This window comes from Marmota monax, unplaced genomic scaffold, assembly GCF_021218885.2.
Source record: "Marmota monax isolate L192 unplaced genomic scaffold, Marmota_monax_Labrador192_F-V1.1 WCK01_AAM20220418_F8-fsc00001, whole genome shotgun sequence".
Lineage (NCBI taxonomy): Eukaryota > Metazoa > Chordata > Mammalia > Rodentia > Sciuridae > Marmota > Marmota monax.
The window spans coordinates 51,874,475-51,897,544 of record NW_026693777.1 but is presented as its reverse complement, the minus strand read 5'-3'; the positions used below and the strand labels follow the sequence as shown (position 1 = coordinate 51,897,544).

Here is a 23,070-nt window from a genome sequence, read left to right as displayed (position 1 = left end):
GGTATTGAACTCAGGGGTGCTTTAAGTTGGCCTTGAACTTGGATCCTACTGCCTCAGCCTCTGGATTACCTGAGATCACAGGCATGTACCACCACAGCAGGCTTTTGTTTTTTTAAGAGATAGGGATTGCTGTTTTGCTGAAGGCTGGCCCCAAACCCCTATGATCAAGCAATCTTCCTTCCTCAGTGTCCTAGGTAGCTAGGTACAGGTGCATGCCACAGCACTTGACTACAAATTTTATTTTTTATAGATAATATATAGATAATATGACTATCACTAATATCTATTTCTTGTACATTAGTTTTTATATACCTTTATTTTATTTATCTTTATGTGGTGCTGAAGATCAAACCCGGCGCCTTACACGTACTAGGCAAGAATTCTACCTTTGAGCTACAACCCCAACCCCTAAACAATAGTTTTTGTCTTTCAAGAATATCTTCATTTCACTTAAGTCAAATTTATTGGCACAAAGTTGTTCATGATATTTGTTATTCTTTTAAAAATACCTTTAGGATCTTTAGTACTATCCCTTCTCTTGTTACTGATATTAGTAATATGTATATTATCCCTTTCTTTTCTCTGATCAGTTTGGGTAGAGTTTCTTCAATTTCATCAGTTTTCTTAAAAAGCTGGTCTTTTGGCTTCACTGATTTTTTTTCTACCTTTTTTTTCTATTTCATTTATTTCTGTTCATATATTTTTATTTACTTTTTCTGCTCATTTTGAATTCAATTTTCTCTTTTTTTACAGTTTCTTTTTTTCTTATTGTTGGTTGTTCAAAACATTACATAGTTATTGATATAGCATATTTCACATTTTGATTCAAGTGGGTTATGAACTCCCATTTTTACCCCGTATACGGATTGCAGAATCACATCGGTTACACATCCATTGATTTACATATTGCCATACTAGTGTCTGTTGTATTCTGCTGCCTTTCCTATCCTCTACTATCCCCCCTCCTCTCCCCTCCCCTCTTCTCTCTCTACCCCATCTACTATAATTCATTTCTCCCCCTTGTTTTTTCACAGTTTCTTAAGGTGAAAGTTTAGGTCATTGATTTTAAAGGTTTATATATCTATTAAAAGTGTTAAGTGCTACACATTTCTTTTTAAGCACTTTTTAACTTTAGTTGTTTCCTATAGTTTTTGATATGTCATGTTTACATTTTCTTCAAAATATTTTCTTAAATCCCTGTGATTTCTTCTTTGACCCATGGGTTATTTAGAAATGTGTGTATACTTTCTAATTAATTGAAGATTTTCCAGTTACTTTTCTGTTATTGATTTCTAATTTAATTCTGTTGTAGTTAAGAAACATATTTTGTATTATTTGAACCCTCTTAAATTAATCAAGATTTGTTTTATGGCTAAATAATTTACTTAGTAAAGGTCCTTCCTATACACACCAAACAAAACATTTTTTTTAAATAAAGGTCCTGCATACACTCAAAATTATGTGTTTTTGGGCTGGGATTGTAGCTCAGTGGTAGAGTGCTTGCCTGGCACATGTGAGGCACTAAGTTTTATCTTCAGCACCACATAAAAAGAAATAAATAAGATAAAGATATTGTGTCCATCTACAACTAAGAAGTAAAAAATAAAATAATTATGCAGTTGTTGAGTGAAATGTTTTGTAAATGCCAATTAGATCAAGTCTTCTGTATCCTTAATGATTTTCTGCCTATTTTAGAGAGATGTTGAATCCTTTAACTATAATTATATAGTTATATATATAATTATAACTATAATTATGAATTCATCTATTTTGACTTCCAGTTTCATTAATGTTGGAGCATAGGGTTTGTTTTTATCTTAATTTTTCAGATTATTCTAATATGTAGCCAGACTTATAGGGAAATGCTGTAAACCAAAGGTTCTCAAATTTTAGGGCACATTAAAATTACTTAGGGCTTGTTAAAACAGATTGCTAGGCTCTAATCCCAGTGATCTGGGAGTCTGGGATCCAGCCCAAGAATTTGTGTTTCTTATAGTTCCCAGGTGATGTTGACACCATTATCAGGGACCTGGTCCAGAGGTCATACTTTAAAAATTCTTGGCTAAAAGACGGTTTCTCTTAGAATGTTGCGTGTTAGAATGATCAAAGAAAGCTTTGAAATAATCCTGATGTATAGGCCACATCCAGACCAATTAAATTCAGGATCTGAATCTGGGGGTGGGAGGTGGGTAGCAGGACTAAACCTGAGTATCAGTATCCTTTTAAGTTCCCTATATGATTCTAATAAGTAGCCAAGATTGAGAATCACTGTTCTATACTAAAGTAATTATCCATTTGCCCAGGAAATTATTTGGGGCTTACTACCACTCTTCTTTAGTGTTCCTTGTGTAAAAAACACTATTCGGGGACTGGGGCTGCAGCTCAGTGGCAGAATACTTGCTTAGTGCATGAGAGGCACTGGGTTTAATCCCTAACACCACATAAAAATAATATAATAAAGGCATGCTGTCCATCTACAACTACAAAAAAATTTAAAAATACAACACTGTTCAGTGCTAGCAAACAACAGTTTGTATGAATGATCTAGTGTGAAGAGCAGGGTACTAGGTTTCAGCTCCTTCTCCTTGGCTGTCAACCTGGCAGTTTCCTCTTTTGTAAAATGAAGCCAATATTTCTTATTCATTTCCTAGAAAATAGAAATTTTCTGACAACAAATAACATCCTTTTTTATCATTGGAAAAAGAAATTCTATTAACTAAGTATATTTAAAAATCAAACTAATTTTTTGTGGGGCTGAGGTTGTGGCTCAGTGGCCGATTCGATCCTCAGCACCACATAAAAATAAATAAATAAAATGAAGATATTGTGTCCATCCACTACTAAAAAAAAGGGGGGGGGCTAGGGATATGGCTCAGTGGTTAGGCTCCCCCTGGGTTCAATCCCCAATACCAAAAATTAAAAAAAAAAAAAACTAATTTTTGTTTTTTGGAGGTACTGGGGATTGAACCCAGGGGTGCTCTATCACTGAGCTACATCGTTACCCTTTTTTTTTAAGAGGAAATCATTTTTATTTATTTATTTTTAGTTGTACACAATACCTTTATTTTGTTTATTTATTTTTTATGTGGTGCTGAGGATCGAACCCAGGGACTTGCAAGTGCTAGGCGAGCGCTCTACAGCTGAGCCACAACCCCAGCCCACCCTTTTCATTTATTTATTTTTGAGACAATGTCTTACTAAATTGCTGAGGCTGGCCTCAAACTTGTGATCTACCTACCTCAGCCTCCTGAGTAGCTGGGATTACAGGTGTACACCACCATGTTGGCTCAAAATGATCTTTAATCTAATGATATTATTTTACTCTATAGTTTCTGAAGAGAAGAAAAATATTTACTAGAAAAATCCAGTTACTCTTCATCCTCTCTAATATTTGCAGGGAAATTGATGTGTAACAGATGTGTACTACAAAGAAACCTTAGTAGCCTTTCCAGAAGTTAAATCATTGAATGAGGACATTTTAGTGTTCCATTAACTCTTTCATTCTTCACTTCATCCTTCACAGGGACTTTGACCAAGGAGAAAGCATTCTGATAACAAGAATTATGACAACAGTGCTAACACTTTTGAGCACAGCCTTCTATTTTTCTTCTCCTTCTCTATCTCATTCCTCCTTTTTCTTTTAATTTTCAGAGTAACTTTATTCACATTTTATAATTCATGAATTTTTTTACTTATTTATTTATTCATACTGGGGATTGAACTCAGGGATGCATAGCCATTGGGCTACATCCCCAGCTCTTTTTAATTTTATTATTTATTTCTATTTTGAGACAGGGTCTTGCTGAGTGGCTGGGATTATAAGCATGCACCACTCACTGTGCCTGGCATCATGACATTTTTACAACTAATGAGGTAGGTAGGACAGATATTGGTGTCAACATTTTTCAAATGAAAAAACCTATGTAAAGAGAGACTGCACATGGAACTAGCCTGTAACACAGGCAAGTTCAAAATTTTTACTAATAAAGGTGAAGGAAAATGTAAGCAGAAAAACCAGAAATCTTCAGATAGCTCCAGGAGTCATGTTAGAGACTTACTAAGCAATGGGCTACAAGAATAAACATTTCAAGGGAATATTTAGAGGTGAAGTCATCCAGTTCATCAAAACCATTTTATAAAAGGGGAATTTGGTTTTACATTGGAAGTCAGAACATATGAAGAGTCCAGATTGACAGGCAGGATTCCCAAGTTCTTGGCTTTACCATGACACTAAGATTCAAACCAACCCAAGTAGCCATCAACCTACATACATTTGCACTTCAATATTACACAAGTATTTCAAACTCACATCCAGAAGTATTTTGCCTCCTTCAGCTATTCCCTCCCTTTTTGTGCCAATCCATCTCAATAGATAGCCCAGGGAAGAATCCTGGGAATCATCCCTCTTTCTTATCCCACCTCCTCTCAGTTACCAAAATCTGCTCCAGATCTTTCAGATCCATCTTCTCCTCCCCATTTCTTCTGCCATACTCTTGTATCAGATCCTCACTCTGTGCTGCCTTGGTTAAGTTTCTACAGTTGTCTAACAGGTCTCCCAGCTTCTACTTCTTGCCTTGTTTTAATCCATTTGCCACCCTGACAATCACAGAGAGCTTCCAAAACAGAAATTGTGTGTCATTGCTCTATTTACTATTCATTTTCTCTCTACCACTCATAGGATGAATCCTAAGGTCCCAAGCAGTCCCAGTCTACTGTGATTTGGCTTTTGCCCTCTTCTCACATTTCATCTTTCATCTGTCACAGCTTCAGCCAAGCTTAAATTTTGTAGTTCCTCCAATGCCACTTTTGGCTTTAACCCTAGCGCTTCACTGTTCCTGGAAGTGCCCCCCTTCCTCTACCCTTTGCTTTGCTAAAATTATCTCGCCCTTCTAGACTCAGCTCAGGCTGGAATCTTTCCTGGCACCCCATTTATACCTCCTTTTAATACTTCTTAGCACCTTGTGCAAACAAAAGAGTCACTATGAAGTGTGTTGGCTCACACATCTGTGTCCTTCATGCTGGGAGATGGCAGTGTTTGGTATGAAATAGTCATCCAACAAATATTTGAGGATATACTATTTGCCAGATTTTGTAGGTGTAAGGCATACAGCAGCAAAGTAAGGACACTCGTTGCTATCAAGTGGTGTGCAACATAATAAATAAATACATGGATGGATAAACAAAGATATGTAAGAGAATGAAAAGTACTATGCAGAGAATTAAAATAAATCATGATATGAACGCAACTAAAGGCTTCTTTAGATTGGGTATGTCAGGAAGTTTCCTCTGGGGAAGTGACATTTAAGCTAAGTGAATACCAACAAGTCATACATTGTGAGTTTTAGAGAGAAGGGCATTCTAGCAGAAAGGACTACTAGCGATAGGGCCAGAAGGATCAAGGAAGGAAGGAAAGACCAAAGAAGGACCATGCTTCTTAATGCACAGGAAAATAGTGAAGATGGTAACGGAGAGGAAGGCCAGGGCCAAATTATTTAGACTTTCTAGGCTTCTTCTTCTTTTTTTTTTTTTTTTTTTTTTTTGAGATGAGGACTCACTATGTTGTGGGCTCAAGTGATCCTCCTCCCTCAATCTTTTGAATAGCTGGGAGATTAGTATGTATGGACTGCAGGTGCAAGCCACCATGCCCAAACTAGAGTTTGTATTTTATGCAAGCTGATGAAGAATGACATGATCTGATTTATATTTTTAAAAAGATCACTCTGGGACCACGGGGTAAGGAGCTGTCTGGAGGCTGGCTGAGACCAGTTTGGAAAAAGACAAACGTTGGTGGCTTGGATAAGGTGGTCGCAACATTTGGGAGTGAGTGAACGTTTGGGAGGTATGTGTGTGAGTTAGAATGGCCAGAAACTACTGATGGGCTAATGAATTAAGGATGACCCGTAGATTTGTGGCTCCAGGACCTGGGCAGTTACTTCCAGGAGAAAGGGCTTGAGAAGGTCCCTTGGCCTGCCCGGGGTCTGGCGGGAGTGATGGTCAGACAGCTGGACACTGGCACGCCCAGACCCGCAGAGCGAGGCCGGCCGGCGCTGGGACTCAGAGCCCCACGCGGGGCTTTCCGCGTCTCCCGGGCGGGGCCGGAAGAGGAAGTCCGCGCTGCTGTAGCGGCCCCGGCACCAGCCGCGGTCCGGGCAGAACACTGCCACTGAGGCACCCGCAGAGCGACGCGGAGGCTGCGCGCCCACCAGTACGATGGGCCCGCAGTGGAGATTGCCCGCTTCCGCCGCCGCCTTGATGTGGGGCTTCCTGCTGCCGCTGGTAAGTGGGGCGGGCGGGCGGGCGGGCGTCCGGCCTCACCGGGGCGGGGCGGGGCCCGGAGGGCAGGGGCGCCTTCCCAGCCCCCTCCGCCCGCCCCACGGCCCCGCCGGGCCTCGCTCCGCGCGTCGCGGCCTGCTTTCATTCTTGGCTCCCCTCACCTGCTGCCGCTCACTCCGTCCTTTCAGCCTCCTTTTTATCCCTGTTTCTTCCATCACCCTGTTCCCTCCCGACCCATCAAAGATATCCGCGCAATCCCTTACACGACGTTGACCTGGGTGCCTCTTTAATTTTTCATTGTGTAGGCATTTTTTTTTTTCAATTGGCATGTGGGTTGTATTGTCCGGCCCATTTTACCTCCTATTAACCTCTTTCCCCTGTGAATAAAGGCCCCTGAGTGTTTAGCGGTTCAAGGACTGCGCTTTTAATTTAATTGCACTAATTCAGCTTATTTGGTTATTATTATTATTATTTTAGTTTTTCCTTACCCCTCTTAGTTCCTTCTTCGTCTTTGGGGGCCTATGTGATTCCTTTGTCAGGGTTTGTTTAGTTTTGTGTTGTAATAGTAATGATTTAAAATAACAAAGTAATGCCTTTAGTGGTTTTTCAGTTGTCTGTTTTAAAGGCGTGAAATATCAGCTAAGAGAAGGAAAAAACACACAATAAGTGCTCCCGAGTTTGTTTTCATAATTACAGAAAATAATGTTTTAAAATTAATTATCAAGTAATATGAGGTTCAGTGGGTGATTAGGAGGTCATTGTTCAGTGTTTCAGTTTTTGTGCCTATTGGCTTTCACTTAGGGAGTTTCAGGTTGAGAACATTTAAAGGTTATTTATATAAGATCTATATGCTGTATGTCTTTCTTTTCCATTAGAATGTGTAACTTCTCTGAGAGTATATTTTGTCTACTCTCCAGTTTAAAAGGATAATAATTAGTGAATATATTAAAAATGAAAGTGCTTTAACGTTTATTAAGAAAATCTAAGCCACAAAGTGTTAAATGTCTTTGATGTATTCATAATTTTGCTAGGTAACATTAGAAACCCGAATGAACTTATAAAAATTGTCTTGAGGGGGTGCGAAAATACATTATAAAATGAATATCAAAGTAGCAGCCTTAGTCTGGGTTTTTGAGGTGTTTGCTGTGTAATCAGACAGGTCATATCTATCCAAAGGATAGTAATTTCAGAGAGTATGTAAATGTACACAAACTTATAACCTACATATAAAACTTAGCAAAGTGTGTTTGCACTAATTTTTATTTGAATTGTTTAAGCTGATTATATCTATATGTAGATATTGATATAATCTCATATTCCCACTATATTTAGCCTAATAATACATCAATCCCTCATAAACTCACATTGAAATTCTTACCAAAAGCTCTGAACATCTCACCAGAAAAATATAAGGAGAATATTCACAATTTTATGGGCTTCACAAACCTAAAGGTTATCCCTGTTCTAAATTGTAACTAGCTTGTGTCTCCCACACTCTAGATTTTAGGATATTTAAGATTGTACCTCTGTGTGATATCTTACCATATTAATCTTGGGTTCTGTACTCTTCAGTCCCAAGATTGTTGTGGGAATTAAGTAACATTGTTTTTTACCCCACAAGTATTTGGTGTTCATTTATTATATGGTAGGTACTGTTAATGACTGTGAATAAGTCGACAAAATCTTTAAATTGTGAAGGTCTTTTTCAATTCCAGCTATTATTTTAAATTCTTTCTTGTTTGTTTGCCTTTGAATTTATTTTCTTCCTGAAGCTTCCTTCCTTCAATCCCCTAAAATGGTCTCTTTTCATTCCTTTTCTTTTTCTCAGCAGAAGCTCTCCTTCCTTCTTAATGAGTAGCTAGTTTTTTCCTCCAGCACTATTTGAAGTCTTTTACCGTTTTCTCCCTGAAGCCCTTGTTTTTTTCTTTTTCCTAACTATAGTTGTAGGTGGCCTAAGTTCATTTGAATTAATGATGCCAACTCAGTCATTTCATTTCTTCTTTCTAGGCTTTTGAAGCTGGTACTTCTTTCCCTTAGTCAGGGCCAACATCTTCATCTAGAACAGCACATAATTTTCAGAAACCACTTCCACTTTTTTGAAGAAGAGGCAGAGGATTTAGTATTGGAAAGGCCATTAAAGATCATTTAACCTGCCCTCCTCATCTTGTTTTCTTCCTATCAGAGTGACCTCACTGTATATTTTGAACTTAAGCTATAGCATATTTAGCTTTTTTAATTTTTTTATTTGGTTTGTTTGGTGGTCCTAGGGATTGAACCCAGGGCCTTGCACATGTTAGGCAAGTGCTCTATCATTAAACTAGATCCCTGCCTTTTTTTTATTATATTGAAATAGGATCTAGCTGAGTTCTCCATACTTGCGTCAAACTTTCTATCCTCCTGCCTCAGTGTCCTATGATTACAGGCATTTCCAGGGATTACGGGCATGAGCTACCACACCTGACTTTTATTCTGATCATCTTAGAACATGTTAAACATTTAGGTCTAGAAATAAAAAGAGTTCCTAGTGGGTGGTTAATTCTGTCTTGACCTTGCCATAATTCTGTTTCATGCTTTTCCTTCCCCAGTCCCAATTATTAGATCTTTATCTCACAGTGTGGACCCAGTCATAGGTTATTTTTTCAGAGAGAACAAGTGATGTTTAATCTGGATGTTTTTTAAAATTACTTCAAAGTTCTCTGAAGGTTCTTCAGTATTTCTCATAGTGTTTTTCATCAAAATTTTCTCCATTTTTTCTTTACTTCAAAGGTTTTGAAGTATTACATAGCTGTTTGAACTACTTAAATGAGGTGATAATTAGGAACCCAGGAAGAAAAATCTCTCTGAAAATTTACATTCTTGGGCTGGGGATGTGGCTCAAGCGGTAACGCGCTTGCCTGGCATGCGTGCGGTGCTGGGTTTGATCCTCAGCACCACATAAAAATAAAATAAAGATGTTGTGTCCACCAAAAACTGAAAAATAAATATTAAAAATTTCTCTCTTTTAAAAAAATTTACATTCTTTTTGTACACTATCCCAACTCAAATAATTTTAATTAATTCTTTCTTTTCTGTCCTCTTCTCCCAACCTCCAGGGGAAAGATGTTATTCAAGCAGTCAAGTTACTCAAGACATGCTAAGCTTCTGTGCTATATAATGAATATGGCCCCTCCCAAATTCATATGCTGAAGCCCTAACCCCCAGTATGAGGGTCCCCAGGGTGGAACCTTCATGATAGAATTAGTGCCCTTCTAAGAAGAAGCTCTGAGCATATTGTTCTCTCTCCTTACCATGTTAAAACACAGTGTGAAGGTGGCTATCTCCAAGCCAGGAGGAGAGCCCACCCTAGAAACTAATCCTTCTGGCACTTTTATCTTATACTTCCAGCCTCCAAAACTGTGGAGAAAAAATAATTTCTGTTGTTTATGTAACCACTCTGTGGTATTGTGTTGTGGCTGGGTGAGCCAAGACACCTTTTAGTGCCAAGAATGAGTACTAAAAGGTACTATTATAACAAATATCTAAACACATAAAAGTAACTTTTGAAGTAGATAATGAGTAAGCACTGGAAGAATTTTGAGGTGCGTGTAGAAATATGAACAAAAAAGTCCATTCTGATGAGGTCTGAAGTGGAAATGAGGATCATGTTATTGGACTGTAGATAAAAAGCAGCCTTTGACAAAAAGAGCGAAGAACCTAGCTGAGATATGTTCTAGTGTTTTGTGGAAGATAGAACTTAGCGAGTGAAAAAATTGAACATTTTTTAAAATTTTTATTTCTTACATGACAATAGAGGAATACATTACAATCATAATTATCCATTCACAGCACAATTTTTCGTATCTCTGTATATAAAGTATGTTCATGCCAAATTATGTCATTATACATGGGCTGTCTTATTTTTTTTTTGCATTACAATTCTTAATACACTTTTATACCACAATTTATCATATCTCTGTTTGTATTATAAGGTATGTTGATAAAAATTGAACATTTATGTGAGATTTCTTATTAAAGTAATGAAGAAATAGGTTGCTTAATCTTGATTTCTTATAGTAAAATATGAAAGTAGAAGTGAATTGAAGAAGGAATTATTAGCCGGGCATGGTCGCACATGCCTATAATCCCAGCAACTCAGGAGGCCAAGGCAGGATGATTGCAAATTCAGAGCCAGCCTCAGCCACAGCCAAGCACTAAGCAATTCAGTAAGAACGTTTCTAAATAAAGTACAAAATAGAGTTGGGGATGTAGCTCAGTGGTTGAGTGCCCTGAGTTCAATCCCAAGTACCCTCTCCAAAAAAAGAAGGAATTTTTAAGCAAAATGGAACTAGAACTTGAAGATTTGGAAAATATTTAGCCTATCCATATTTAAAAGTGAGAAATATATTTCTGAAAAAAACACACTGTAGTTGAACAACCATTTGATGAAGAGTTATAGGATTATATAAGCAGAAATACTGCTGGTTTGAACTGAAGGGGATGGAGACAGAGATGAGAAATGAAGAAAGACTGTCACACATTTTGTATTTGACAAGACAATGCAATAGAGCTATTTGGCTATGAATGTGCTATTTTACCAGAAAAGGGAAAAGTGAAAGTGAAGGCTATTTAGAGATCATTAGGTCTGTCACCTTGGTTTCAATAGGTCAGATGTCTTCTACGCAGAGTCTTTGGGGTGCATAACAGCCAGTGAGTCATGAGGTACCTGCCTTAAGTTGTGAGGCAATTCCCTGCAGAACTAAAGAGTTAGGGTCATCCTAGAGAGCCATGGCCTGGAAGGTGGGATATCAAGCCCATGGATTATTCTTGAATCTCAAGACTTAATAGAACTTGCCTTACTCAGTTTGGGACTTTGTCAATACCTATCACCACTTCTTTCCTTCTAGTTCTTTCCTTTTGGAATGAGAATGTCAATTTTATGCTGGTACCATCTTTATAGTTTAGAAACAATTTTTTTTTTTTTTTTTTGGTTTCACAGGTTTAAAACTAGAGCATAATTTTACCTTGGGATGTATCATACCTTGATTCTTACCCATATCTGATTTAGATTTAAATAAGACTTCAGACTATAGGCTTTAGAGTTGTGTTGGAATATGTTAAGATTTGGGGGGGCTATGGAGATGGAATGAACGTTTTTTGTCTGTAAGAGGACAAGAATTTGGTAGAGTTAGAGGTGAGCTGCTGTTAACTGAATTGTGTCCCCCCAAATTTGTATGTTGAAATCCTGACCTCCAATGTTACAGTATTTAGGTGTGTGGCCTTTGGGAGATAATTTTGGTTTAGATGAGGGTAGAACCTGAGCCCTCGTGACAGGATTAATGCCCTCTTAAGAAGAAATACAGATAGTTTAGTCAATTTCTCTCCTCACTATGAGGACCCTGTGAGAAGATTGCTGTCTCCTAGGTAGGAGAAAAGCCTTCACCAGAAGCTGACTCTGCTGGAACTTTGATCTTAGAATTCCATCCTTCAGAACCATGAAAAAACAAATTTCTGTTGTTTAAGCCACCCAGTCTACAGTTATAGCAGCCTGAGCTGTCTGGTTTTGTCACATTCCTCCTTTTACTTTCATGTTCTTCATGATTTTTTTCTTACCTTCTTGCATCTGAGATGTCTGAATTTCCTCATCCTATTGTCTGCATTCTAATTCACTTGTGGCTGTGTATCAGTAGTGTAATAGCTACATGTAAATCTCCTTTGAAATGCAAAATAATTCTGAAAAGGCTCATGAAAATTCTGGCTTGTCCCAGATCATAGAAATTCCCCCAAAATGGGACTAGACTCAAGTCTTTCAACATGTTTTCCACTGAATTATGCAGTTATAATTTTTTTCTGAGTCTAAAATAGAACACAAGATTGATACGATAAATTATGAATCTTATTTATAAGAAAAAATTTAAAGCTAGGAAAAGTTATGTTTAAGTTTGATTTTTTTTTTTCTTAAAAAACCACCAGAAGGATTAGGGATGTAGCTTAGTGGGGGATAGCTTTCCTGGCATGCAGAAAGCCCTAGGTTTGATTGCTGATACTATAAAAAACAAATAAATAAAAACACCTGAATTGGATCTGTTTATCAAAAGTTAGGCCAGAAAGTCTCCAGGTATAGTCTCTTCCCTTCTCCTACAACGAAAGGAAGGGAGGGAGGGAGAGAGGGAGGAAGAATTTTATTACCTTTAACCATTACATATACCCATTACAGTAATGCTTACTTGACATTCTCTACTGCCTCCTGTATACCTCATAAACTGCAGGGTCTTGAATGAATGAATGACTACCTTGTCTATTCCCCACACCCTAGTACCTCTTAGCCTTTGCATTACATGTTTCAGATTCTCCAAATGCAAGAAATGATCCTGGCCCTGCTTTTCCCATGGCCCACAGACTATTCTGATTCCCTGTAAATCTCTATTTGATGCCTTAGCTCCCACTCAGCCTCTATTTAAGTAATTAAGATTATGCTTAATAATCTGTGTGTCTGGGTCTGGTCACTTTCAGTGCATCATTTTTATAATCCTTGAATACTAGAAAAAAGACTGGAAACAATGTAAGAATATAAGTTGGCTAGATTACATAAGTTATTAGAGAGGAAAGAGTGATCAGAAAGTTATTTAGGCCTGATTTTAGAATATGTGTGATTCAGACATAACTGTCCCAACTCTACTTTTTCTCTGAGTCCCCTTTCAATTCTTTTTTTGTTGCTATTGATTTAAAATGAATGTCTTTGTAAAGGAGAAAAATGTTTGTAAAGAAGAGGATACTTCCCATATTTAAAGAGTAATGGGTATATAACTGTTCCTCCTCTGCATTTACCAGTAATTATATTGCCACTTTATATATTCTTGTTTAGAAAATAGATTTTATTTGACATGAACTGGGTATCATTTGAGATTGTGAGAGTAGTAGATAACTACCCTAGAGTGGTACACCAGGACCCAGTGGTATGTACTGAGTAGTTTTAAATGAACACAGAAGAAATGGAACTGGAGGTTGGAGTATAGCTCAGTGGTAGAGCACATGCTTACCATGCACAAAGTCCTGGGTTCAACCCCAGCATAAAAAGAAAAGAAAGTAATGGGGGAACTGTTTGCCAAAATACAAACTTTGGTTGTATCAGCTAACTGCAGATGTAGTGTCTCTCATCTTTTGAAAAAATTCTTAAGAGCACTCTTGTACTGTCTAGAAGACTAATGTCTTTCATTGTTATTCATGATAAACTCTTTAATCATATACTTTAGACCAACATCAGAGCATCACCTGGAAGCTTGTTAGAAATGCATAATCATGCTAGAAGGAAGCATGATTAAGACCCACTGGATCAGAATGTACACTTTAATAAGAACATTAAAGTTCAGCAAGCATTGATCTGTATACTAAAAAGAAGGAAATGGTTACACAAATTGCTAAGTATAATATTCAAGAAAAAAAGAAAACCATATATAACTAATCTGGCAGGGCTTTTGAGGAAATTAAATATTTACAGGGGTAAAGGTTAATAGCTTAATATGTATCAGGTGAAAATTGAAAAACATGTAGAGTCCCGGAAGAGCTAAAAGATGGCATGGATAATGGAGTAGGGGGTATTATGTTAAATATAACTAGAGAATTGTTTTTAATCTTTACAATAAGAGTATAATTTCTTGACTTGTATTTCCTTTTGTAGCAGCTTTACTGAGATATAACCCACATACTTTACACTTCACCCATATAAAGTATATAATTCAGTGTTAGTATATTCACAGATATTTATAACTATAACCATAGCCAATTTTAAAACATTTCATCACTTCAAAAAAGACACCCAGTAGGTAGAGTACAGAGGCTGTTTAGAGCAGTTAAACAGTTCAGCATAATACTATAATGGTGGGTATGTGTCATTATATTTGTCCAAACCCATAGAATGGATGTGTAGCTTTCAATCACTGTAACAAAATAACTGAGAAAAATCATCTTGTAAGGAGGAAAGATTTATTTTGGCCATAGTTTTATAGGTTTTAGTTCATGGTCCTTTGGCTCTGTTACCTTTGAGCCTTGACAAGGAAATATATCTTGGCACAGACTACACGACAGAAGAAATTGCTCATCTCATGGTGGTCAAGAAGCAGAAAAAGAAGAAGGGGCCAGTATCCATATATCCCCTTTAAGGTCATGCTCCCAGTGACCTAATGTTCTTCCACTAGACTCCTTTTCCTAATAATGCCACAAGTTGGCAACCAAGCCTGCAGCATATATGGATCTTTGGGGGACATTTAAGATTTAAACCACCCAGCAGCTCAGGAGACTGAGGCAGGAGGATTGGAAGTTCAAAGTCAGCCTCGGCAATTTAGCAAGGCCCTAAGCAACTTAGTGAGACCCTGTCTTAAAATAAGTAAAAAGAGCTAGGGATGTGGCTTGGTGGTTAAGTGCGCCTGGGTTCCAGCCCTTGTACCTCCCCCCCAAAAAATTCCAAATCATCACATTCTGCTTCTGGCCTCCAAAGGTTCATGTCCCTCTCAACACAAAATATATTCAGTCCATCTCCAAGAGTCCCCAGTCTTAAATATTCCAGCACTGCTGAAAATTTCAAATCCAAAATCTCCTCTGAGACTCAAGGCAAACTCAACTGTGAACCACATACAGAAATTAGAAAGGTACATATTTCCAAGATACAGTGGCAGAGGATAAACAGTCCCATTCTACAGGGAAGAATAGGGGCATAGAAAGAAAGGGTCCCATCAGGGAAAATATTAAATCCTCTAGGTCTAATTTCAGAATCTGGGCACACAGTAGCATGACATGAGCTCTAAAGGACTTGGATAGCCCAGCCCCTGTGACTTTGCTCCCTGCAACACAAATATTCTCTTGGGCTAGCTCCGCTCTCAGCCTGCAGTTTCCTTAGCAGGCATTCCACATTCTTGGCCTTTCTTACTTCGTAGAGTCTCCATCTCAATCTTCAGCTGCTCTCTCACAACTTTATGCATTACCCTGTCAGGCTGCTTGCAGAGACCCTGACTTCACTACACACTACCTAGCCTCCCAGCCTTTCCTTTGAAATTTCAGTGGAAGATTCTGTGACCCCGTTACTCTTGCATTTCTCAATGCTAGCAAAACCAGCACCATTTGGGCAATGCCAAGGTCTGCTGCCAGTGGGAGCCATACCTAGATTGTCTTGAATCATGGCTGTAGCATGTCCTGACTGCTGAACTGTCAAAGGTCTTGAATACAAAATGAATCCTGAGGAGACAGTCCCTAGTGGCCCTGTGCAAATGGGGTACTCCAATGCTCACTTCTCAGGTTAAAGGTTTACACTTTTACACCTTTGAGCCTGTGATGGTTTAGTTCCTGCTGATTTCTGAGATGCCCTCCAGGCATCTTTGCTATGTAAATTATTTGGCTGCTTTTTAATGATACTAAATCTCCACGCAGTTTTAAACACACTTTTCTGGCCAAACTTCAGGTTTTTCAAATCTTTCTGCTCTATCTTCTACTCCCAATTCTAAATATGTATTTGGCTAAAAGCAGCCAGTAATACCCATGGCACAGCCTGCAGTGCTGTGCTGCTTTGAAACTTCTGCCAGATTAATTAGTCCATAACCTTTAAACTGGGTCTTCTACAAAGTCTCAGGGCACGGACAACATATAGACCAGTTCTTTATCAAAATGTAACATAAATGACCTTTTAGTCCAATTCGCAGTACAGTCCTCATTTCCATCTGAAACCTGTGAACCTGGCCTTCACTGTCTACCTTTCTGTCGGCATTATGGTCTTATGAGCATTCACCAGAATTACCAGTTAAGCTCAGCTTACAGCATTTTAAGCTTTCTGTTTCCTGCTTCTCCAGACTTTCTAGACTCCTCTGCAGACCAATTCCAAAGGCTTCTGAACCACATAATCAGGTATAGTTAACACCAATGACCCCACTTCTCAGTACCAATTTTCTGTGTTAGCTTTGACTGTGACAGAAATACCTGAAAAATATCAATTTATGAGAATAAAAGATTTATTTTGGCTCACAGTTTCATAGTTTTCAGTACATGATCATTTCGTCCTGTTGCCCGTGGCAAGACAGCACACCATGGCAAATGAATCTGCTCACCTCATGGTGGTAAGGAAGCAAAGAGGGAGAGGAATGGACTGTGGTTCCAGTATCTTCTTCAAGACCATACTCCTTCTGACCTAGCTTCTTTCCATCTCCTAAAAGTTTTCTACCTCGTAATAGCATGATAGGTTGGTAACCAAACCTATATAGCAATATGGGTCTTTGGGAGTCCTTTAAGATCCAAATTATAACAATGAAAAACAGCACGAGTGAACCCTAATGCAAAGTGTGGACTTTGGGTGATGATGTGTCAATGAAGATTTATATCTTGTAACAAATGTACCACTCTGATGGGAGGGATGTTGATAGTAGGGGAGGCTGTGTTTGTGTCAGATAAGGGTATATATGGGAACTCTGTACTTTATGTTTAGTTTTGCTGTGAGCCTAAAACTGCTATAAAAATAACCTTATTTAAAAAGTAAGAAGCTCCATACCCTTTAGCTGTCAGTCTCCACCTTTACATTTCATCAAGCCCTAAGTAACCATTAATCTTCCAACCATTAATCTTTTGTATTTCTTTTGCATCATACAAGTACTTGGCAAGGTGGTAGAGTATTATTAGTAATAATTACCATTTACTAAGAACTTTATGTCTGCAAATAATTGCATAATATATCTTAATCCTTATGACAACTTTATGAAGTCCAGGTGTTTATTGTCATCTCAAAGCTGAGGATATTGAAACTTAAGGTAAGTTAAATGACTTATAACATAGCTAGTAAATCGTGAAACGGGCATTTTATCCTAGGACTCTAATTTCAAACCTCAAGAGTTTTTATTTTTATATTAAAAAATAACATTTTATCTATAATGTTATATATTCTATAACATTACCTATCATATTATAACATAATATCTATTCTAGCAAACTGAATTTTTAGAGCCATGCAATATGTATGAGAAATTTTACCAAGATATTTAAAGATGTAGTGGAAATGCTCAAGTTGTATAGGCCTACTGATGCTCCACATTCAGTATTAACCATTTTAAAATTATATGTGTTTATGCTTTCATATTTTATATTAGTCTTCTACTAAAATTTGTTTTACCTTAGTAATTTATACATCAATGAGATTTGCTTTTATCATTGACAAATTTTGTACACTTACTTATAGAAAAGATAATAATCCCTCTATAGCAGTAAATCATACTCAGTTTGAACATCTTTGTTCTTCCTTGGACACTTAAAAGATTTTTAAAAAATCCTTTAGAGTTTTGTATGTATAAAAAAAACAAAATATTATAGTTATATAACAAGAGGTAGTATGGAAAACCCAATACATTAAATTTTAGAAAAGCTACAGAGCAGTATGTATAGCATGACCCTAATTTGTAAACAAATATATATTTATCTTAAATGTTTATGTATAGTTTTGGAAAGATACAAAAGAAACCCCTAAGAATGAGTGTGAGGATGAGAGGAAGAAACTTTGTGTGTACCCAACTATTTTGCCTGAATATTATTCCTTTTATTAATTTTTCTTCCAGTCATTAGGGTTTTTTGTTTTGTTTTATTCTTTTGTGGTGCTGGGGATGAACCCAGGTCCTTGCATAAGCTAAGCAAGTACTCACTACCCCAGCCTTCTCCCTTGCCTTTGCCTTTATTTTCCTCTCACTTTTTCTTTTGATATGTGTGTGTCTCCTCCACACAGATTCATATGTACAGATATATATATGCATATATATTTATATTTATATATATATGCATATATATTTATATTTATATACACACACATACATATAAAGGGGCTTTTAGAGAAGTCATTATTTACATAAAAATAGGATTGCACTATAAATGCCTCTATGGAACTTGCTTTTCTTACTATGGACATTATCTGTTTCTAGAGATAGATCTAGGTGTTTCCCTTAATAACTGCATTCTATAGATACTGTTATGTAATCATTCCCTTGCTGGTCGAAGTTGTTGATTTACTTTTTGCTAAAGTGAATAACATTGTAGTCAATAACCTTATACATTAATCTAATCTATAGGATATGACTCAGGATTCTATATATTTTTTAATGAATACTAATTATAAAAAGATTATACCATTTCAGCAACAGTGTGCACAGTTAAAATCCAGATCCTGATCTAAATATCTTTCCTCTCTAAAAGGAACTAGTGGAATGGCTTTAGCAGATAAAGGACAAAGTCAGCCCAGGATATCTTATGCCAAATAAGCAAGAAATCCTGAAAAACAAATGAGGTCTTCTAAAGAGGATATAAAGACTTAACTAAAAGAGTTAGCTCACTAAATTTGGGGAAATTTGAACATCAAACAAATAATTTTAATTATACTGCATTGAGTTGTTTTTAAAAAATGACTCTGGTGATACTGAACAAAGGTGATAGAGGGGAACAATAAAGCCCTTTTAAAAATATTAAGGCTAAGCAAATTGTCACCTGTCTGTAATCCCAGCTATTTGGGAGGCTGAGGCAGGAGGATTACAAGTTTGAGACCAACTTTGGCAGCTTAGTGAGACACCCTGTCTCCAAAAAATAGCTGGAGGTGTTAGTTCAGTAGCAGAGCAATTGCCTAGCATATGTGAGGCTCTGGATTTGGTTTCCTGCACTGTTAAAAAAGAAAAGGAAAAACAGAAGAATACTAGCTCATGAATAACAATATTAAAAAGACATCATTTGCCATTTGCCGTTCCTAGTATAATATATAAAAATTTTCAGGTAAAGCCTATCATGAATGCCAAAACCCTGGAGAGATGATGTTGGACTGTTCACATGGGGCACAGATTGGTCACTTACCAATCACAAAGGGAAAAAAATACTTTTGCATTTTAGAAATTCTGCAGTTACTGCCTGAACCTGATGATCAAACTCAGAATCACTAGTGGTGGGAAATCCTAATGTTATGTGCCATTTATTTTTGGATGCAGTTAAGAAGTGCCCAATTCAATTATAAAGTATTCTTCCCCAAAATGTTTAACCTAAATCTAATCAACTCTCATGTATATCTGCAGATATAGATAGACTCATAGATAATTCTACTATATGACCTTAGGTAGGTTATATTAGTATCTTCTTTAGTGTCAGAACCCTCACTTGTGAATCAATGGCATTGAATCAGATAAATGTAGCATGCAGTAAAAATAACATTGGTTCAGCTCATAACATTCATGGCTACCAAGTATATAGCTGAATAAAAACTCTTTTCAACATCTAATTACTCTTGTGTAGTTTGATGATATGTCTCAGAAATTCCCTGTATTTACTTAGAACTAACAGCAAATGAAGCCCTAAGAATGCCAAAAAGTCCTCTAATCGAAAATGTTCAAGCAGCATTTCAGGTAGGAGAGCATAGATTAGAACATCTCTATACTCATTTAGAATAATTTGAAATGGTTTGACTTGTTTGAAATTCCCAAGATCAAAAATGGTCAAACATCAGTAATTTCATATGATTCAACCTATTTGTGCTTTAATGGCAGAGGCTTGATATATCATCTTTATTTGTCAAGCACTCTCTTTTCTTCCTTATTGTTTTAGAGAAACATTTACAGAAGGAAAGAGGAAGAACCTGTACTGATCCAAGTTTGAAAGAATTGGTGATGTGGACTGATATTCTAAACATTTTAGGGTATTTCTTCATTTCATAATCTCTCTCGCCCCTCATCCCTATGTACTATAGTTATTCTTTTCAATCACTTTTAGCCTTTTCTTTCCCTTACTTTGAACTTTGGATTGGTCTTTTTGGATAGGGAGCTGCAGAATTTTGAAGACTTGAATAAAAATAATTTACATCAAATTTGAGCTGGTTCTCTTCTCAAGAGTACTTATAATAATGTAACTTTTTAAAGGCCAGTTAGCAGTAGAATGCAGAAGGTAAGATAGGTTGAGGGATTTTTAGTGTATTTAAAACTTTTTCTTCTGGGCTGGGGTTGTGGCTCAGTGATAGGACGCTTGCCTCGCATGCATGAGGTTCTGGGTTCGATCTTCAGCACTGCATAAAAACAAATAAATAAAAAATAAAGATATTATGTCCATCTACAACTAAAAAAAAGTTGTTTTTTCTTCTATACAACATGAACAATTAAATGATAACTCATAGGAGATTGGAGAGGAAAGTTTCAGGCTGTGAGGCAGGATTGAAGTTAGTTATTACCTGATAGCAAGAATCCTCCCTGGAATATGACTGGTATAACCTGTCTTCCTCAAAGAATGAGTTCTGGGCAAATGTGGATAGTTTCAATATTCCCAACCTGTCTTTTTATTCTTTAAACCAAGAAGAAATAAATTCATTGGAAGACTTAGCCTCTTAAGGAAATGTGGTGAAACCTGTATGTAAATAGCTTTATTAAAAGCCCAATTATTGCCAGTGTGAAAATTATTATTTGTGTCTTAGACAGCTGCCCAGGAAGCAGTCCTGCATGCATCTGGAAATGGCACACATTTACCGTCTAAGGACTACTGCATTCTATATAACCCTCATTGGACAGTGCTTCCAAGTACCCTAGAAAATGCAGTAAGTAAATCAGAGTTACTTTTTATTCATAAAAATAAAACTATTGAAAAGTGAAAATGAGTGGTAATTACGTTTTAGCGTGTGAACTAATTTAGATACAGGGTCATTATTAATAATTATTATTTTATTGCCTTTGCTCAGTGTTTTTCTCTGTATGAGAGAAGTAAGTTGTGTAATTTTAAAATACCTCCAAACCTCATTGTTTGTCATAAAATATTTCTAATTAAAAAGAGCACTTTTTTGTTCTTAGTGCTGAGGATGGAATTTAGGACCTCATGCATACTGAGAATATGATCTACATCACTGAGCTATACCCCCAGCGCCTAAAAGAACACTGAATTAAATTGATACTGGTGTTTATCACTGAATGCCTGTAGGTAATATGTGATATTTGTCATGTTAAAGACATTTCTTATTTTCAGACTTCCATTAGTTTGCTGAATCTGACTACTACACCACTGTGTAGCCTTTCTGATATTCCACCTGGTGGCCTAAAGAACAAAGCAGTTGTGGTACAATGGGGAACCTGCTATATACTTGAAAAAGCCAGAATTGCACAAAAAGGAGGTGCCGAAGCATTGTTGGTTGCCAATAACAGTGTCTTAGTAAGTTTTAAAACTGTGGCTTCTTTGGAGCTCATGACATGAAATTTTATGGGAATTAAGTAACTTTTCTTATGTGTGGTTTAGGGACTGAGATAAATAATCTGATGGTAGGATTCTTTGTCAGTAAACTTTTGGGATCTGATAGGCATTTATTTGAAAAGTTTTGTAGTTTTCTATTCTTAGAAAAAACTGTGTTAGGAATGTGTATATACAAACACACATATACATGTGTATGTGAATATGGACCATATACAGATATCATATATAGTATATATTAGCTTAAGTTCACATTAAAAAGATTCATTCTATTTTGAGAACTCATAATATTAAGACAGAATTCCCCAAACTTTGTTTTATAGCTAAAGAAAGATATAATGTTTACTCTTAATAGAATAGTTTGTATCACTTTTATTCTGTAATTATATTAGTAGTTAATAAGTTTTCATAATATGTATTTTTCTTTTAGTTTCCTCCCTCAGGGAACAGGTCTGAATTTGATGACGTGAAAATATTGATTGCCTTTATAAGTAAAAAAGACTTTAAAGATATGAAACAGGTACATTAGTAATTATAAAGTAGCTGAAATTTATAAATGGTATAACTCTTTAATCTCTGATACTTAGTTTTGATGATTATCTATGGTGCATTTGCTAACAAGAAGCTTAAAAGCCTATGAAGTCTTTATTTGGGAAGTACTTGCCTCTCATTTGACACAAAGTGTCTCAAAAGCTGGCTTCACAAAAAAATTGTTTATTTGAGTTCTATTAAAATCTCTTTGTGTCATTTTTTTGTATCTTAATTTTAAATCCCTGAACAAAATGATTATATGAAACATTGCACTTTTGAGATTTTATAAACCAAAGTATATGCTCATATTTTTTGCTAGAAAATATATTATGTTGTCTAGTCTTCTTGACTGATGTACAGTGTCCATTCCAAAATGACATGTGGAATATTGCTGCCATATTCCATAATAGAATTTCTGTGTTTTAAATGTCATTTTTGCCTTTCAGACTTTTGGAAGTGACATTACAGTAAAAATGTACTCTCCATTGTCACCTAACTTTGACTATACTATAGGGGTTATTTTTGTAATTGCTGTGTTCACTGTGGCATTAGGAGGATACTGGAGTGGACTAATTGAATTGTAAGTTTAATTAAACTTTTATGTTTTGTGATAAATGGTTTAAAATAGTGTAATCATTTTATTTTAACCATATAATGACATTTAAAATCTTTCCCTGACTTCAGAACATAGTGACAATAATACCAGATTTTTGTTTGTCCTTATTTAAGTCATATAAAGTTTTCACTGAGAAGAAGAGAGTCATAGTTTCCTCTAACTCTTCTGTTGAAAGGGAAACATTAAAGTCACATAAAAAACCCTCTTTTGGGGACTGGGGTTGTGGCTCAGTGGTAGTACGCTCACCTAGCACATGTGAGGCACTGGATTCAATTCTCTGTACAACATAAAAATAAATAAATAAAGGTATTGTGTCCAACTACAACTAAAAAGAAATGTTTTTAAAACCCTTTAGGAAAGTACTTACCTCTCATTTGGCACAAAATATCTCAATTCAACATTCATAAAGGATATTCATTTGTTTTGAATTCTGGTAAAACCTTGGGTCTTGTCTTCTATCA

At 36.5% G+C, this 23,070-nt stretch overlaps 1 protein-coding gene across 2 annotated transcripts in view; it reads left to right on the top strand.

Moving 5' to 3' along the window:
* The first annotated feature begins 6,099 nt into the window (after positions 1-6,099).
* Positions 6,100-23,070, top strand: part of Sppl2a (signal peptide peptidase like 2A) — a 46,131-nt gene continuing 29,160 nt past the window's right edge. For both annotated transcript variants that reach the window (XM_046461008.2, XM_046461007.2), the window contains exons 1-5: positions 6,100-6,276; positions 20,702-20,821; positions 21,244-21,426; positions 21,893-21,982; positions 22,440-22,573. In XM_046461008.2, coding sequence (XP_046316964.1) covers positions 6,211-6,276; positions 20,702-20,821; positions 21,244-21,426; positions 21,893-21,982; positions 22,440-22,573 — 593 coding nt within the window. In that variant the 5' untranslated portion in view covers positions 6,100-6,210. The remainder of the gene's footprint in view (positions 6,277-20,701; positions 20,822-21,243; positions 21,427-21,892; positions 21,983-22,439; positions 22,574-23,070) is intronic.